The sequence below is a fragment of the Seriola lalandi genome, unplaced genomic scaffold (assembly GCF_002814215.2).
Source record: "Seriola lalandi dorsalis isolate HSWRI2012SDOR001 ecotype SW California unplaced genomic scaffold, Sedor1 jcf7180002054916, whole genome shotgun sequence".
In the NCBI taxonomy this organism is placed as follows: Eukaryota; Metazoa; Chordata; class Actinopteri; order Carangiformes; family Carangidae; genus Seriola; species Seriola lalandi.
Window position 1 is genome coordinate 499331 of NW_019525468.1, and position 18847 is coordinate 518177.

General features: G+C 39.8%; 2 protein-coding genes across 2 annotated transcripts; both read left to right on the forward strand.

The window, feature by feature from the left end:
* The first annotated feature begins 1724 nt into the window (after positions 1 to 1724).
* LOC111673304 (gasdermin-E-like) lies at positions 1725 to 8868 on the forward strand. The gene is made up of 10 exons (XM_023431043.2): positions 1725 to 2036; positions 3584 to 3822; positions 3994 to 4186; positions 4483 to 4660; positions 4918 to 5038; positions 5227 to 5346; positions 6465 to 6586; positions 6816 to 6960; positions 7086 to 7156; positions 7541 to 8868. Exons 2-10 carry the CDS (start codon positions 3612 to 3614, stop codon positions 7772 to 7774), a joined length of 1395 nt encoding a protein of 464 aa, XP_023286811.1. The 5' UTR covers positions 1725 to 2036; positions 3584 to 3611; the 3' UTR covers positions 7775 to 8868.
* A 1294-nt stretch (positions 8869 to 10162) lies between these two features.
* Positions 10163 to 15591, forward strand: nup42 (nucleoporin 42). Its single transcript, XM_087169819.1, has 7 exons — positions 10163 to 10469; positions 11411 to 11831; positions 11933 to 12021; positions 12144 to 12220; positions 12457 to 12543; positions 12655 to 12757; positions 13286 to 15591. The coding sequence occupies exons 1-7, from the start codon at positions 10268 to 10270 to the stop codon at positions 13807 to 13809; spliced, it is 1503 nt and encodes a 500-aa protein (XP_087025945.1). The 5' UTR covers positions 10163 to 10267; the 3' UTR covers positions 13810 to 15591.
* The last annotated feature ends 3256 nt before the right edge of the window (positions 15592 to 18847 follow it).

The window sequence follows — 18847 nt, forward strand, 5'->3', positions numbered from 1 at the left end:
TGAAATAGAGTGTAGTATGCAGGACCAAGTGTGTTGCATAAAGGAGTAAGTGTGTTGCAGAATTGCAACTAGAGTGCAAAGCAGCGTTTTGTTTAAGGTATGGGTACATGTGTTTGAGGTATGGTAACAAAAGCTTCAAGTTGTGTTACTTTAGTCTAAGCATGGGTCTATAGTGTTCAAGCAACGGGCAAAAACTGTAATTTAACCTGAAATTACGTTATAGAAATTACTGCAGTGAGGGTTTAACCTGCAGTTTCTGTTATATAAAAAAAAAAAAAGTTTGTGGTTATGGCAGTTTTTATTTTTTGCATTCTGGCTCATTTTTTCATACACTCATTCAACACATTTACACTTAGCTGTGCCAACACAGTAAAAAGGCGGCATTAATGTGAGATTGCTTGTATTTTCAGACAGCGGTGGAGGGTAACTAGGTACATTTATGGGGCAGCTGTGGCTCAGCAGGTAGAGCACCACATCCTGTAATTGCAGGGTTGGTGGGTCCATCACCAGATCCACGTGGCTTTGAGTGACACACAGACCCCAAAATTGGTCCTGATGACCTTAAACAACGCCTTGTATGGTTGCTTTTCTGCCATTGATTTTTGTGTGTGTGTGTGTGTGTGTGTGGGTACCACTCAGTACAGTTTCGAGGTGCTTGCACTTTACTTGGGTAGTTGCATTGTATGCTACTTTATACTTCTGCTTCTTCACAATTCAGCAGGTTATGTTGCATTTTTATTTTATTCCACTTTCTACTTCCTATTTACTTTGGAGATTTGGCCTACCTACAAAAAAAATGATCAGTAGCAGATTTAACAACCACACAGTCTATTAAATAGTTAAAATGACAACATTATATTTCTTTTAATACATGTAAATAATAACTCTCTTAAAGTGCTTCTGTGCTGATTCAGTTGTATTGTGAAATTATTGCTTCTACTTAAGTAAAACTTGTGAATATCTCCTGCGTGAGCACCAACTGTGGTCAGAGGGCCCTCAGCAGACTGCTACAGTAGTCCTGGACCAATTATGACTCTATGGTGTTTATGCATATGGGTGCATCCATTAAAAAGCCCTTAAAAAGTTACTTATCACCACCGACAAGTATAAAATGCACTCACGCACTCACTCACTCCTAAACCTAATCTTTACAATGTTCAACTTTTAATCTGAATGCCCATGTTAAATATGGGCCCCAACAACAGTTACACAGACTATAATGTTCTTCTGTCACATATACAGGGGATTGCTATACCCAAACCCTTTGCCACTCTTTCAGCTTCATGTTAACCTCTGGCACTGCTCCATGGAGAGTAAATAATTTAGTTGGCTTGTGAGATATTGTGTGATTTAAAAATAAATAATATTATAACAGATTTTTTTTTTTTTTTTTTTGTTATGTTCTACATTAGAAAGGATGTAGTGTGGTCAGTGGCAACCTGTGTCAGAAAGCACTTCTGCATTCCTACTTTCTGTAACATAACTGCATTGCAGGTTGGCAGCAAAGTGAGAGATATGAATGAATCAACAAGATCTGATTTGGAAACATTTAACAATATTAATTTACCGATAAAAACAAAAAAAAGAAAATCATAGAGACAAGTCTGCTCTTGTCCTAAAACACACGCCCACACACACACACACACACACACACACACACACACACACACACACACACACACACACACACACACAGAGAGGAGTTCATATGATCATAATTAAGGCTCAGTGAGAGAGGGAGGAGGAACATGTGGACAACTGTACAGCCCTACCACTCAGCCACAGCTCTGACCTAACACTGTCAGTATCACTGGTTTCCGTCGCTGTTATCGTTGCTCTGCCTTCTACTACTCCTAGTGTTGTAATTAACACCGTGAAAGAGGTGTCACTGAAACCCAGAGGACTCCTTCTGCGTTTGGACACCTTCGTCTACTTTTACGCATGGCAACCTGGCTGACGATCCAGGAGTGAAAACAGGATCGCAGTTCGCACGACGTAAAGTCATCTTCATAGAGTTGTTTGTTATCTTATTTGAGGTAAGAGAGATCTTTATTTATACTAACAGTCATTTACGACTAACAGAGACTCCACTGTTAGTCTAGTTTACTCAAGCTAACCAACATGGTCGGTTTGTTATGCTTTTGCGGTCAAAACATGATCTTTACTTTAATAAAATTCACAGTCCGACCCACAGGTTCTCCTTAAGGCTCGTGCGCAGTTGATGTCACCGTGCTGGCACGCGCGGTGCAGCCTGGTATGTTGGAATAAGTGGGCTGCCGGGAAATACTCGGACTCTGTCTGGCACACACACACGTGTGTGTGTGTGTGTGTGTGTGTGTGTGTGTGTTTTATCATCTGTTTATAATCAGTTCATTTCAGTTCAGTAGCTAATTTGAACTGATAATATTTGAGGTCACACTTGCGTTAAACGATGCTTGTAATGTGTATTGTTATGTATTCTGTAATTCTGTATCTATTATTGAAAAGCATGGGTATTACTCCTCTAAAAGGTGTTTGCTTTACAGTGAACAGCCTTAAACAACCATTATATTTGCCTTTACATAACTGGACAAACACATGTTACTATACCTTTGCTCACACATACTCCAAACCTGGTGAAATTTTTATGCATGCCACCTTGACCACATGTACTATATGTTTATTCAGAAATATTCCTCACATGTTAAATGCCCCCCCCCCCCCCCCCCCCATCTTGTTTCCTCGCTCCAGATCACTCTAAACAAAAGAGACATAAAATATTTAGAAGCAGCATATTTGCGCTTTGGGAATTCGAGTTTGGGGTTAGAGAACGGTCGTCCTTAACGTTACGACAACACTTTAATTATTCAAACCAACTGACTCAACACACTGAAACCATGTCAGGGGGAGTTTGTGATGTTGTTCAGAGTGGGTGGTGACATTCTTGATTTCATTCATTGGTCTTCTGTTTTACATTTATTTCCCCACTAACTGGCTGTTTTGTCAGTCCCTCGGCCAAGGTTTCATTCTTTTGTTTACCTCTAACATTACCCAAACCAGCAGGAACACAGCTCAAACTTTCTTCTGTTCTCTCTCCCTCTCTTCCCTCACAGCACAAATCCCCCTTACGCCTGATTACTTTAAATATTTAAGCTATGAAAACTGAGCCAGCACAATTAGCGCACTGAGGTGTGTGTGTGTGTGTGTGTGTGTGTGTGTGTGTGTGTGTGTGTGTGTGTGTGTGTTTGTGTTTGCATATGTGACCTATCTGAGGTCACTCTAATATGTTAATGACATGCAGGGGGACTTCCTTTGGTCCTTGTGAGTCACTGCCTACAGTTGGTTGCAGTACACAAAACAGAGGTTTTGGGGTTATGTGGTGCTCACTCACACACCCATACAGGGTTTGCTTAGCTGGGACTTGTCAAACCTTCATAAACTTTATCATGAGGGGAAATATAGGGAGAATACCAACTGGAAATCACCCTTAGTGTTTTAGCATTTCAGTGAAAGCACTTCAGAGTTCTTGTCTTTGCTCTCAATTCTTTCCAGTGAACAAAATAAACTCAAATTGAAGCCTTAGAAGTCTCTCTCTCTCTTTCAGCTGTCTGCAGTTTTCATTTACTGAAGCCATGTTTTCCAAGGCCACTGCCAACTTCGTCCGTCAGATTGACCCAGAGGGAAGCCTCATCCACGTGTCACGAGTAAATGACTCCCAAAAACTGGTTCCCATGGCACTCGTCGTCAAGCGCAACCGCCTGTGGTTCTGGCAAAGGCCCAAGTACCACCCAACAGATTTCACCCTCAGTGACTTGTTGCTGGGTGACAAAACGCTTAGTCCTGGTATGTAGGTGTGCATGCACAAAAAAAATATTAAAGCTTTATGAACATTATATATATATATATATATATATATATATATATATACGTATATGTAACATTTTTCACAAAGTATATATCGTCACAGTGCATGGAGCATTTCTCAAACACATCTTACACCACATGTCTTGTCAGGATTGTGTGAGACAGAATTCCTGACCTACAAGGGGACGTTTGGTGACAAACTCTCCGGGAAGCTGAAAACCAAGGCCGGCTCTGTTAGTGTCGCGCTGGAGGGGCGGGGCACTACCATGCTCCAATCATGTTTTGGCAAGCTGAAAAAAGAGGAACTGGATGTGATCAAGCTATTACGTGACTCCAGAAGCAGGTGATAAATAATTCCCTTTCATACTGATTGCACACTGCGGCTAATCAGAAGAAGGTAACAGGATGATGACTTTATCATTGATGAGGTGAACAGTTTAAAAATGTAGTTAGACATTAGACATTTGACCCCTCAGACCAGTGTCATGCAAAGACTTAACCACAACTAACAGAGATCAGTAGTGTTATAAGCCTTGAATACACTTCAGTGAGTCTCTACGTGATCTGTTTCATACCTGCCCCTTTTCATAAATGCACACTTTGCTTTTGTAGATTAAGACCTGTTTGTCTCTTTTCCAGGTTGGTGGACATGCAGCACGTGCTGGTGCAGCAGCTGGAGAAGCGGGCTGATGTGCTCGCAGTCGTGAAGGAGAGGATTGTCACCACCAACTCCTGCTCCATCACCCAGACGAAGAAGGAGCAGTGCATCTTTCAGGGCGTGGTCGGGCTGCTGGACATCCTGGGGAGCTCTGTTAAGGTAGGTGTGGATGGGAATTCATTATTACATATATGATCATTTTATACATTTACGTATATTTGGTAGGTTGATTTCATAATTGGGGGAAACACTGAATATCTGTATTTTTTTGTTGCTGTAAAATTGTTAAAAGTCTATTTAAACAGATACCAGAGCTTCAACCTCCAAAATAGTGCAGTCAATATCAGTATCTCTATAATATCAGTCTCTCTTTAAATCATATGTGTATGTGTATGTGTTTATATGTGTATCCTCAGGTGTGTGTGAAGGACACCAACAACATTGAGATGGACAGTGATGTTTCTTTGGAGATCCCCTCTGACACCGTCATTGCCTACAGCATCCTGGAACTAGAGATTAAAAAGAATGGACACTATAGTGAGTGTATGTGTGTGTGTGACGAAAGAGTGACTCAAAGGATAATTTCTCTATTATGGGTGTTACAACAGGCTAATGTTCATTTCGTCTTTGCTGATATGCCTGTGTACTGTGCTTGTGTTATAGGTGCATGCATCCATTTGTTTCCTCCTCTCTGCGCTTACCTGTGATGTTGTGTGTATTTTTAGATATATGCCTACAACCTGGCACTATAGGAGGTTTTGTGTCAGACACCTGGCCATCCCAAGATTCCTTGAATGTGGTGGATGGCAAATGCAATGGAGAGAATGTTCCAACACTGCAAAATGGTTTGTATCCATTCACGCAAACATTTTCTTTATTACTTTTTCAAACAACCAAGACATGTCATACACAAGTATGACAATGGATAAGCTCAGGAGAAATACTGATAAATTAAAGGAGAGGAGAGAAACAAGGGAAAAAGAAAAAACAAACAAACAAACAAAAAACAAAAACAAACAAAAAAAAACACACATATGTGTACACATACCATACATACACACATATACAGCAAAACTAAATCACTAAGTAAATAACAAATGTTTCTCCTATGACTTGTAATAACCAGTGTCCTAGTCAATCCCTCCATACAGTCATTCACTCAAACATTTAGCTAGTAACCCGGTGATGACAAAGAAATTACGGTTATTCAGATTCCATTTACAATGCCCATATTTAGAGGAAGTGAAATAACAGACCTGAAGCAGGTTCCTTTTCTCCCATACACACATCACAATGCAGATTCAATGATCTGTTGCATCAGAAGTTGCAATTGTAATTTGTTCTGAAATGTTAGTAAAAACTGGGACTAAACTGAACTATAATACACACCATGGAATTATCAATTGTTAGTTAATCGGCATTTGGATTTGGATCTGCATCAAAATCAATTATTTTTATTTTTTATTATTAAATTCTCTATGTTGCTGTAGCACCACCTACAACTATCTACCTAACTTATGGGCAGAAAGTCATCAAATTTTGCAGGATTTGTCAGAATTGATATGCGCATGTATCATCAAATTTGGTTGCATAATACGTTCAATAATTATGGTAACAGGTTGAGTTTACAAGACCTTGGTAAATACTTGTAGGTAAAAAATTTGGAATATCAAAAACAAATGGGAATTATATGTTGACCAAAATAGACATGGCCTACATGGATAGATGTATGTTGAGCATTGTTTATCTCACTGTTTAGTTTATAATGAGCAAATACCTAAAATGCTTTATGATACCTTATAATAAAAAAGTCAAACAGTTGTGAGCGAGGTTGTTCTCTAAACCATCCTGTGTAGTGCAGCTGTCATGTCATAGGAAGATGACTGAGGCTAGTACCAAGCAAATACTGTGTCAGTGTAGCCTCAGCTTAAAATCTGATGGAGTATCTCCCGCTCTCTGACAGGATCACAGGAGATGGACTTGTCTCCACTGGCAGAGCTCAACCAGTCAACTAGATGCGCCTTGTTCAAGAAGTTACAAGAGACAATGAGGGACAGAACTGCTCTGTCATACCTGCAGTGTGTGGTGAGTGACATAATGGCATTACCCCAACATCAAGACAGCGCACCAGGGTTTGGGGTAATCCCTACAGGGTAACTGTGTGACAAGTCAACTAACCCAAAGGGACACTTTCCCAAAACCACTGTTTATTCTCTCCTAGACATATTGAGGCAGAAATCTCAAACCATTCCTCTGCTTTTACATTTTCTGTTTTCTCCATTTTCCCGCTTCTCTGTGCCTCTCTTTCTGTCAGCTGGAGAAGTTGTGTGGTGATGACACACTCGATATGGCCAACCAAGATATGGATCGACTCAGCTCAGACATTCATAGCGAGTGCAGCCAGGCTGCCAGTCCTGCGCACCTGAATGCAACTCACCTGTTGGTCAGTGCTATGGAAGGTGAGAGGAAACTCCCGACTTTGAGGGCTGTAAACATTTTCTTCACTGTGCTCTGAGCAACACATGGTGGTACGCTATAAATGATTTTCTATAATTTAATCTTGAGGTGTTTAATGTTGTTTTAGAGTTGCCTGATGAAACACTGAGCCTTCTGAGTGAGAGCCGGGCTGATTTTCTGGAAGCCTTCAACACACTGGTTAGTTAACTTGTTTCACTCATTACACATCTTTAAATTGTTAGCTGTTACAGATGAGAACGTTCATTTGTTTTAAAGGAATGGTTCAGTATTATGGGGAATATGATTATTGGCTGTCTTGCGGAGAGCCATACTAGCTCTTTCCATCTGTTTCCAGTCTTTATGCTAAGCTAAGCTAACTAGTGGCTGTCTGTAGCTTATATTTAATGTGCAAACATGTGGGGGGTACAGATCCTCTAATCTCACTCTCTGCAAGAAAAGTTAGTAAGCACATTTCACAAAATGTTGCGCCATTCCTTTAAGAAAGATAAGATTTAATCCTTAAAACCAAGACTTTACAACAAAGAGTTATTTATCTATCTGTCCATCTAAATGTTTCACCAGATGTGCAGGTTAAAGGAGAGCAGCGGGACTCTCTCCATCCAGCATCTTCCCATCCTGCTGCAGGACAACCAAGCTTTCCAGCTGGCAGAACAGCTGCTCAGCTCCACCAATGTAACACTGAAGAGAAACGCTGACAGTCTGTGGACGGAGACAGGAGATAAAGCAGAAGCTCTGCCTTTGATCCTCTGCCTCAGCACACATGGATTGTCTTTGCTGTGCACTGGGCTGAAGTAGGAGGAGTTTCAGCATGCACACTTGTTTTTCTTTTTTTTTTATGGACTATATTCTGTCCATTTCTTTCTTTATTGTAAAGTTTGTTGAGTCGACGCTTACAGTACTTAATTTCCTAACATCTTTATATTTTACTATTATTGTTTTTTTAATATTGCTTGATATTTGTTACATTATTATACAGAGAATATTGTTATATTACTTTTCCTACATATATTTTTATTACTTAAAGCACACTTAGAGCAAAAAGCACTTCATTTTTTGTATATTTAAAAAAAATCGATATATATTTTATGTAATGACTTGCCATACTGTAGTGCAGCTCTGTCTCACTGAGACACATCAATGAACCGTGTTTGGTACTTGATCAGGCACTTTGGATAAATATTTCCAAAACTTTATTATTGTTTAGTATAAATTCAGTTGTTTTTATTTATTCAGTTTTAGCTCACATTCAAATGAATGTTGTTGATTAGTAAATTGAGAAAAACCCGTGATTAAGCTGAAAACAGTTCTTATTTCTTAAGAAAGATTCATACGTCATAGATTTTATGTTTTTCACTTAACAGCAAAATGTGAAATTTGATGCTTGCCAACGGTACACAAAATCAACATTTCTACAGTGTGCTGAAAAGTGTTGCTCACCTCTTCTTGCTAGGATTTTGATTTTGAATGAAACTGCATTTTATTGCTGCTACTGCTTATAATCAGATTTTTATGAAACTATCTGTATTTAACAGAAACATTATCTATTGAATACCAAAAATATCATATTATTTTAAAATGGAGAACTTATATTTTTTAATGAAGTCTATGTGTGTTTATACATGAGCAATAGTTTTATGAAGCTATCTTTTCAATGGCATGGGCCACTTTCCTATTTGACAGTAAACATGTAATTTATTGTAACTTGAAAAAAAGCTTCACTTTATCCTATATGAAGGCATACAATAATTAGTGTCATACCTAAATTGCAAATAAAGTAGGCTAAATAAAAATATTCAAGGAAAATGTTTACTTTTGAAGTTAACTATTGTGCTCTGTGGTGAAAACAACAGACAACTGAAACTCTTATTAAAAATCTTGTCTCATTTTAAGATTTTTATTTTTATTACTAAGATCCCAAAGAATAGTCTTTTAGTGCCTGCGAAATTATTATCTAGTCTACATGAAGTTGGATAAAAATGAGTGAATAATTAATCATGACAAGGTGTGTAAACCTTGATGAATGGTGTGATGCTGCCCTGACTGGATGGACCCCAATGCAGTTATTTTACAGCACTTCAGTGCAGTTAACACTTTGACTTTCCAGGAAGTTAACTTCTTTATTCAAAATACCAACCATTTCTCTCAAGTTTTAGGTATTCCGGACTCTTGTGCTCACTTCTGTACAATTGTATGTGTTTTATGCTCATACACAACATGCCCACGGGTGTTTTCACTTATGGCTGATTACAGCTTTTGTCAGTATAGTGAGTGTATGTGTTCACAGACCATGAATCATTTAAATCTCTGAAGCTATTTGCTGCACCTGTTCGGGCGGGACAACTTACATCGCTGTCTGTTATTATTAGTTTGTTCATGCAGGTGCCAGTTTATTAGGTACACTTACTGAAAAATACAAACCATTTCTGAATTTGATAGAAATGTTACCAATTTGCATCAGTAAATTATATTGGCAAATACATTGTTACAACATATCTTGTTGTTTAAAGATCTTAAATAGTATATATCAGTGTCACATGACGCATACAGTATTTCTAAAAGTTTGTGTTTAATCAAATTACAATAAACGTAAGACACAGGAAACCTGGGTTCTGATCTAATGTCTGAGCATGTAATGGAGCTGTTATATTTCAAGGGAACTTAGAGGTGACGGGGTATCGATGTATGGTGTGTGGCATGGGGAAAAAGTGGCCGACACATTGATGGATGACCAAATGGGCCTATTGGGCACAGGACCCAGGTCCTGACAGGTCAGGGGGCCCCTGGCAAGATCCTCTGTATGAAATAGCAGTTAATATTTCTTGATCAAAAGTCATAGAGCTCAGTTAAAATACATAACATGACCACAAATGACCACAAAAAGGACATAAAATAACCAAAAAGCGTATGCTGCCAGCCCATGAAGTAGATAGTTTGTCACATTTTATATCTTCTGTGGTGCGAAGTATGACATTTAACAGCTATGCGGAAACTCCTGCTCTTGCTCCTGAAAACATTCCTATGGAGGAACTGCTGACTGGATGACGGGCCTGTTGTCTTTTTTTCCTGACATCAACAGCTCCAGTTACTGAAAATGAACTCCACTGCCACATGGGGTCGCTGTTGTTGCTGGTGCTTTACGACGGTCAACGCTGACGTCAATCTGCTGCGACCCGAGCGTGTGCCGCCGCCTCGTCGTGAGTCGCATGAAAACATTGTGGAGAGCGGGAGGGAGCCATTTGTAGCTCAGAGGATAAAGGCTGGATTTGACACAGACAACACTAAGTGAAAATGACAGTGTGCAACTTTTTTCTTCAGGGTCGTTGTCGTTACGGCGAAAAATGTTGGAATGAGCATCCGAGGGGAGGAAGCAGAGGAGGAGGAGGAGGAGGAGGAGGTGGTGGTGGTGGTGGTGGTGGTGGTGGTGGAGGAGGATACAACAACAACAACTACAGCCGCTCTTCTGGTCAGCAGCAGTCCAGAGGAGGTGGAGGTAACGTTAACGAGAAATAAATATGAACTTAATCTTCTCATAGTGTTGTTTTTCGGTAAGCAGGCGCGTTGTGTGGTAACAGTTACAGACCAAGTGGTTGTTAACTTTCGTTTCTGGACAATTGTGTGTTGTTACGTTAGCTAGCTAGTCGACTCAAGCATTTTATTTGAACTTAACCTCAACTACCATTTCAGTAAAGCTAGAGTGAATAGTCGAAACAGCACCACAAACTACAGCAGGTTAAACAAACGAACAAACAAACTGAACATTATAACCTTCATGATGGTAAAGTTAGTATTTCCAGGTAGTCGCACGAGACTACATTAGTTGCATATACCTTATAAAATGGTAACTGAGTGTAAAGATGACTAATTTTATCAGCATCAGCCATCAAACATGCCCAGTGTTGTGTATAATGTTGGCTGCATTGGTGACTTACAGAGACTTTGTATTCTGGTTTTATTTTATGTGAAACAGACAGAGTCTTACCAGTGTTGTGACCAGTTTGAATTCACAATGTGAGGACAGCAAGCAATGCTAGTAAATATAAATAAACAAGCATTACTGGGCAGCTAAAGATAGTGAGAATTGGGAAGTAAGACAGAGTAGAAGTAAACAATATTTCCTGTTTTCTGCTCACAAATATAATGTTCAAGTTCATTTTATTTATGAATGCCAAAATCACAAATATATCTCAGGGATTTACAATCTGTATAACATATGGTATTCTCTAGCTTTAGACCCTCAATTCTCCTAAGGAAACATATGACTCACATACACAGCACAAAACACACATGCAAAAATAAATGTATTGGGCTGTTAAAAAGGAGAATCAGAGGAAGAATCCCTCTTTCAGGATGGACAACCATGCTATAGTTATTGTATATGCAGTGGAAATGGAACTTGACATTGACTGGTATTGGTTTGCATGCGTGTTTCAGGTTTTGGGAACCGAGTTTGGGTTAATCCTAACCAGCAAAAAGGAGGGTATATCCAGCCTTCATCCTTCTCATCTCATGGAGGTGATGACTGGGGCCGAGGAGGAGGTGGAGGTGGCGGTGGAGGAGCTGACTGGGGTAGAGGAGGCGGAGGAGGAGGTGGAGGAGCTGACTGGGGTAGAGGAGGCGGAGGAGGAGCTGACTGGGGTAGAGGAGGTGGAGGAGGGAATGACTGGGGTCGTGGAGGAGGGGGAGGAGGAAATGACTGGGGCCGAGGAGGAGGAGGAGGTGGAGGGAGAAGAGATAACGTGAAGAGCTCAGAGTTCAGCTTCAACAGATTTTCAGCGCTGAACACTCCCAGCAACTTTGACAGGGGAGGAAGAGGAGGAGGAACAGCTGGTGATGAAGATGATGACAAAAAACTGTGAGTCTGCTTGTTTTTCAAGATGTGCAGAATTAAAAATTTATGTTTATCCGTCATGAGAAATTAATTTCAAGTGTGATGTCTGTTTCATGATCACCCAGGGAGATCATTCAGATGGACATAGAGGTTTGGGAGAGTTCACGGCAGTGGTGCTTCTCATGTTATTCTAACTCCAAGGCACCTTTAAGTGGTCTGTATCAAATATACATTTAATTACATGATTTCTGTTGTCATTTGTAGCCCTACCACTAGTTGTAAATGATGGGTTTATTATATCAATCACCAAGAAATTTTATTTTTTATCTTCTTCAGGTTTCACTGATCTCTCACCAGAGGAGCTCAGGCTGGAGTATTACTCCACAAGAGCTTCAGGAGATCTGCAGGGCTATGTAAGTGAAGTGTTACTAATTAATGTCGTTCCTAATATTTGTCTTCAGGCCAATAAGAAAGTCAAGAGGGCATTAGCTTCTGTGAAATTCTTATTCATTTCAATAAGATTAATGTATTTCAATATTTTGTCACATGATCTTGAATTAATCCAGTGTTTGTTCAAATGTAAAATAATGAATTGCAGGAATTTTAAAATTTGCAAAGTCTTAAGAAAAACCTGTTTCATGTGTTTTAGATTAATGGTGTCAATCAGTTGCTCAACCAGTGGAGAAGCAGAGTCCAGGAACTGAAGGTTATGAATCCAGCCACACGCGCAGCTTTGGTAAAACACTCATACAGTCACTGTAACAATATTCCTATATGTTTTTCTGCATGGCCTTTTTTAAATACAGTGAACATGTTTTGATATTTAATATATTTATTTTCCCTGCAGCTCACAGAGTTAAACAACCCAGCACCTGAGGCATCTTCAAGTGGCTTTGGTTCAGTGACAGCGACTGCATTTGGATCCTCTACATCTGATTTTGGAAGCAAAGGTTAAGATTAAACTTGCTTAATGTAACAGTATAAGAGCATAAATTCAACATTTTAGGAAATATTCTAATTTGCTTTCTTGCTAAATAATAAAGGAAGAGACTCTTCACAGCCCAGAAGTAGCCCCTCTTAAAAAACAAATTTAAAAAAGATGTAACATCCGGTCTTTGTGCTACACTAAGATAGCTAGCTGCTGGCTGTTGCTTCCTATTGAACAGACACATATGAGAATGGTATCATTTCATTCTCTGCAAGAAAGAACTATTGCATTCAATTTTCCCTTATCTGTCATGAATCCAGTGCTTGAGCAGATGATTAGACTAAATGTAGTACAGTGTTTGAGATTCCAGTCAAGTGGCTGATTTGTGTGGAACCAATCACATGAATGCATCTAGATTTGAGTTGAGCAGATTTATTGAAGAAAATGCATATAAAAAGCTTTTTGTCCTATCAGAATACACTGCTGAGGGAATCAAATCCATAATAACCACTTCTCCTGTTTTATCTCTAATGTCTGTCTGACCATGTAGACTTTGGGGCTCCACCACCAGTGCAGCCCAACAGTTTCAGCTTTGCTGCTCCAAGTAGCGGATTTGGTTCCTCAGCTGCACCGTCATCTTCAACAGGCTTCAGCAGTGCCATAGCAGCTCCTACACAACCTCCTTCAGGATTTGGTTCTTCCACTGCTTCTTCAGCTTCAACTTTCTCCTTCGCTGCCCCGAACACCAATAAACCAGGCGCCACTTCAGGATTTGGCTCTGCCTCGGGCTTCAGCTTCTCCTCTACAGCAAATACCGGAGGAGGATTTGGGAGTGGTTTTGGGGCTGAAGCACAAGCAGGAAGCAGCGGTGCTTTAGGACAGATGAGTGGAGGGTTTGGGGCAGCTGCTGCTGCACCTGTAGCAGGAGCTGGGTCTGCTGGTGGGGCGTTGGACGGTCTGTTTTCACCTGAGAGCAAACTGTCTCCAGAGGAACTGAATCAGTTTAAGGCTAAAAGGTTCACTCTCGGTCAGATTCCTTTAAAACCTCCTCCAGCTGACATGCTGGTGGTATGATATGGGCGGAAAGTTTACAAAATTTTTGAAATAAAGACTTATAATTTATACAAACATTTTTTTCTGCATAGATCTTTTGTTAAATCCAAATTCATTAATTTGTTGTTTTTAACATACAGCTGATATTGAAATAATTAAATCAGCTCAATCCTTAAAATACGATCAATTTCAGCTGGGGAAACTTGCTTTGGTTCTATTTTGTACAAAGTATACATCACGTACAGCTGCAGTATATATTTTTAAATTGACTCATCATAAAATACTATATTAGTGTTATTGACTGTCTTAAAATACACAGTTTGGATGCTGTGAGGCAGGACTCTGGGTTTTACATTTGTTGATATTAGAAGTTGATGAGAAAAGTTTTATCTCCATGATTATGTAGTGTTCATATTCATGTATGAGTATGTGTTTAGTATACATATACTTGCATACTCATGGAGATAAAACTTTTAAAATATGGTTATGACAGCAAAGCATTAAAAACATGCCTTGAACTTGGTTGCAAACACAAATCTCTTGCAGCAATTCAGACACAATGTCTTCTTACCTACAAATGTATTTCACCGCGTGCTTCATCTGAGAATAAAAGTCCTTTAACACACATACTGTAATCCTACATCAGTGGGGTTCCTTTTGTGAAGATTGTATTGCACAACTCTGCCAGGAGAGGGTGTTGGAATACAAGCCCCAAAATACCTCTGGCTTTACAACATTTGAGCACAAAGAGATACTAGGCAAGTGTAAATAACTGTGTATCATAGGACTAAATTGAAAGGTAGAGGTGGTTTCTTCAGGGTAAATATTACTCTCCCTCTGTTTATTTTTTTACTCAGACTGCAATGTGAGACAATATTGAAACGACTGAACCGAGGCCCATCGTCCACCACCCACTCAAACCATCCATCTACATCAGCTTGTCGGCCTTAATCCAGTAGAAGAGAGGAAAGCGCGGTAGAGCGCAGATGACAATGAGTGAGTAAGCTATTCAATGCGTATTCATTAGGTGTTGAGAACCCAGAGGGACCACAAGGAAGAGGAATACAGCGACAAAGAGACGCCACTAAGCTATTTTGCTGCTATAGGGGTTACAGCTCTGCTGACTGGAGCATATTTTCAGCTGATAGGGAATTTGTGATATCGGCAAGGGGTGCAACTGAGCTGTGTGTGTCCTAGTGTGTTTTTGTGTGTCGAATCATCCCAAGTCCAAGTCTCACGGTTGGGGCAGAAGCATTGTGCACACAGCTAATACAATTTTATGCCTACCTATAAATGGTAACACAGCATTAACTGCCAGCAACAGTGTGCAACATAGTAATTTTCTTTCCTACTTCTCAGTCTGGCAGCAGTAACCTCCCATCCACCCCCTGCAAGCAGATAATGCATAAATAATTCAACAGATTAATGAACGATTAAAATAGAGACTTGCGTGCTCATTTTAGTGAAACTTGCTTCAATTGCCATCCGGTGACTCTTAAATTCATCTAACTGAGATACTCTAGGCATTTCTGAATCCTTATTTCCAGGATATACAATATATTCCAGTATTATACAACAGTAAATAAGCAGATCTAATCAACTTGTGAGTCTGCCTGTGTTTATGTAATGTGTGCATGAGCTGCACAGAGCAGATCACAGCAATATTAAAGATGAGGGATGGGTCTTTGGATGACACAGTCAAACACAGAATGTTTTACTGGGAACATTTAATCACTCTGGTGTACATTACTACCTGTGTAAAGTTGTGCAATGAAATTTTATAAAATAAATGATCAAATTTCACTCATCTGACCTATTGTGTTTAATAGTGCATTTGTGAATGAAGTCTCTTCCTCCTCTTTCCCTCCTGGGGATTGTTCAGTATTCCCAGGAGGGAACCTGGATTTAGAGACACTGAACCACACGCACACACACACACACACACACACACACACACACACACACACACACACACAAACATACCTGTCATCTACTGTGCACACTCCTGCTTTAATCCTCAACCTGCCCCACCCTCCTGTGATATCATATCTTACACAAACCCGGTCACATGACCATAATACGTACTGTAATTCAATGAGTCTGACCTGACTATAGCAAGATGGAACAGACATACACTGTATATGCTGCTCTAGTACATTTAACACACTTTTCCATAGGGGAAATAGGGGCAGTCTGTCTTGTTAATTCCCCATTTAGACCATGTACTGCAGCTGTGCATGTATGTCGGAGTGCTGAACCGATCAATCCTTTGATTTATAACTTCTGCCTGCAGCTATTGAAATCCCCCCCCCCCCCCCTCCCTTGCTGGCTTCTCCAGATCAGTGTTTTTTTTTATGACATACAGTACTTAAACACACATTGTGTTCATTGCTATTACACGGCCATTTTGGTCACTACATCAGCTGATGACAGCAACAGATGCTCCTACCACCACTTGAATCCCCCCTCTCTACAGAATGCCGATGAGCTGATTCGGATTCAGCGCTGGTATTAATGTTTGATGGGGGCTGATTCCAGTCGACCCTCCTTACTGTTGCAGCAGAGAACGAGGCTTAGTAATTGGAACAATGAATCCCAGGATAGAATTGATTGTGTTGTGCCACAGCGGTTCGCCTATGGGAAACAAGGCATTGATCCAAGGCCTATAATTTATGCCTATTTGAGTGGCTTGCTGCATGGGTGACTGAGTGGCACATATTTCACCTGCAAGGGTCTGGACCTGAGTTTCTGTGCTACACATGTTTATGGGTTTATATTAGAATCAGAGCACCGCGTTCTCCTAACATATTGACAGTAATAACCTACTGTAGTGACTGAACACTGTCAGGACGGAAAACATATATGTACTGTATTTGAGACCAGATTGGGCGAGGCCTGGATCATTTGAACTAAAGTGGCACTGAGGTGCTGGGCAGAAAATTACATTACATTACATCCAGTACATTCATTTTATCTGTGAATGCAGACTGTGCTGTATGCTCCCTGAGCAAAGAAGAAAACAATGAAGCACTGTGTCTGTGCGCATGCATCTGTGAACCGCATCAGACAGGAATAGACCGTGCTTTGAGTGTTTTAGTGTATTTCATTTTTTTTCATTTTTTTAAGTTACGTTATTTGTGGTGGGGTGACCGAGCTACAATGATGTAACTTTGACAGCAATAATGTGAGGGATGACTTCTCTAAAGCAAGTTTCAAGTCTACAACTGTATTGTATAAAATACCGAAACAGAAAAAACCACCCGAGCCCATGATTGCTTAGCAGCTATCTAGGTTAGAACAAGCAAACTTCTCACTCTTGCACTGGGCTATAACTACCACAAATTTCCACTCTCACTCTTTTTCCATTCTTTAAAATCCCATTTAGTGTAGTAATGTGTTTTGTGAATCATTCTCAGTTGCATAAAAAAAACAGCTGTTTTCTCTACACTCTGCTGTGAAGTGATCCAGTTTCTCAGAATGTCAATTTTCATAACTTCACAATGATGAGATGTTTGGACGAGATAGCTTTACAGTAAGTCTGTTGATTAATAGAAGAAACTTCACACTGTTAGAACTGTTGGATACTGACAATCAGCAGGCACTACATATAGCCTACATAAAATTTTTTATATCAAGTATTCTTCACCTCTGCAAATCTGGACTACCACCTGTGCAATGGGAGCCACAGACCCTCTTTATTGTTTGGCAGTTAGTTTGGAGTGATTTGATTCACTCATGTTTTCTTGCAGAAATGCACCAGTAAATCAGAGTCTCTCAACTGGTCAAGACTATAAGAGTAATTTAAAAGAATAACTTGACATTTTTGAAAATATGCTTATTTGTTGTCTTGCTGAGTATTCAATGAGAGGATTAATCAATTTATATAATTAATATAACTCTTAACCCTACACCTGTCGTTAACTCTAAAGAAGCTATTTGTAAGATTTGCTACTGCTATACATTAGCATTAACAGGTATTCATTTACCAGTCTTGCCAAGAGCTTCAGCCATTGTTGCGTTTACAATATAAGAGGTTATAATTCATCCTCTGAGCAGTGTTATGTCGTCAGGCCAGTCTGGGAGCTATGGTAACTCAGTATTAGAGTTGGTTAGCATGCTATCTTCAATAAAAGAAAAGAAGTGATACAAATAGAAGCAAAACAAGCTCTTGGTGAGTATAGGGATGAAATTTGATGCTGGACTTGCAACGTTTCTTCTCAACTGATAAGTAAACAGCTGTTAATACTAATATTGGCTATGTAGCAATAGAAAAACTTACAAATAGATCCTTTTATACCAAATATGAAGCTACATACAGCAGGTAGTTAGCTTATAACTAACTGTAAAGAAACAGCTTTGTCCAATGGTAAGAAATCTACCTACCTAAAGCTCACAAATTAGCGTGTTTTATCTTATTTGTTGATTTATATTAAAAAAAACAAAGTTAAAGAATAATAATTGCAGTTTTGCTGAATGTTATATAACAGATTATTTCTTGACAATGACTTTTTGTTTATGATCAATTAAGATAGTTAGCTGCTAACCTTTACTCTAGCTTTATACCTAAATGACAACTAACTCAAACTAACTAAGCAAATAAGCATATTTTCCAAATTTGCAAACTATTCCTTTAGCGCCACATTTAATGCTGCCTTACACATATTTAGGCTACATTGTGCAGTAGGGACCTACTTTTTTGCCCTGGGGCCAGATAGCGGATTGATCCCGGTCCTGTACCTCTGCCCTAATCAGGTTTTGAGCCTTGCTTACAGGTGCTATGAAGACTAGGCCCACAATAGCTATTATTGTCAGGCAGAGGATGACGTGCATGTGCAAGTTCTTGTTGCGGACCAACAGAGTCTAACTCATGCACTTTGATCCATCCGCCTTTCCTTCACACAAAAGAAATGTATGTTTACTCATGCTTGCCTCATACGGCCACACGTTGTCGCTGCTTGCCATGCTGCTGAAAAGCACCCAGGCCCAGTAGTAATCGCATCTCTGCCCCCCCCCCTCCTCCCTCCTCCCTCCTCCTTCCCTCTCCTCTCCACAGCGCGTC

Excerpts from the sequence above, each read along its gene's own strand:
- nup42 (XM_087169819.1), top strand. The coding sequence starts at position 10,268 with ATGACAGTGTGCAACTTTTTTCTTCAGGGTCGTTGTCGTTACGGCGAA. Across the intron at positions 12,022-12,143 it reads CTCCAAGGCACCTTTAAGTG|GTTTCACTGATCTCTCACCA; the intron begins GTCTGTATCAAA and ends TATCTTCTTCAG. Across the intron at positions 12,221-12,456 it reads CAGGAGATCTGCAGGGCTAT|ATTAATGGTGTCAATCAGTT; the intron begins GTAAGTGAAGTG and ends CATGTGTTTTAG.
- LOC111673304 (XM_023431043.2), top strand. The coding sequence starts at position 3,612 with ATGTTTTCCAAGGCCACTGCCAACTTCGTCCGTCAGATTGACCCAGAG. Across the intron at positions 6,587-6,815 it reads TGTCATACCTGCAGTGTGTG|CTGGAGAAGTTGTGTGGTGA; the intron begins GTGAGTGACATA and ends TCTTTCTGTCAG. Across the intron at positions 7,157-7,540 it reads TGGAAGCCTTCAACACACTG|ATGTGCAGGTTAAAGGAGAG; the intron begins GTTAGTTAACTT and ends ATGTTTCACCAG.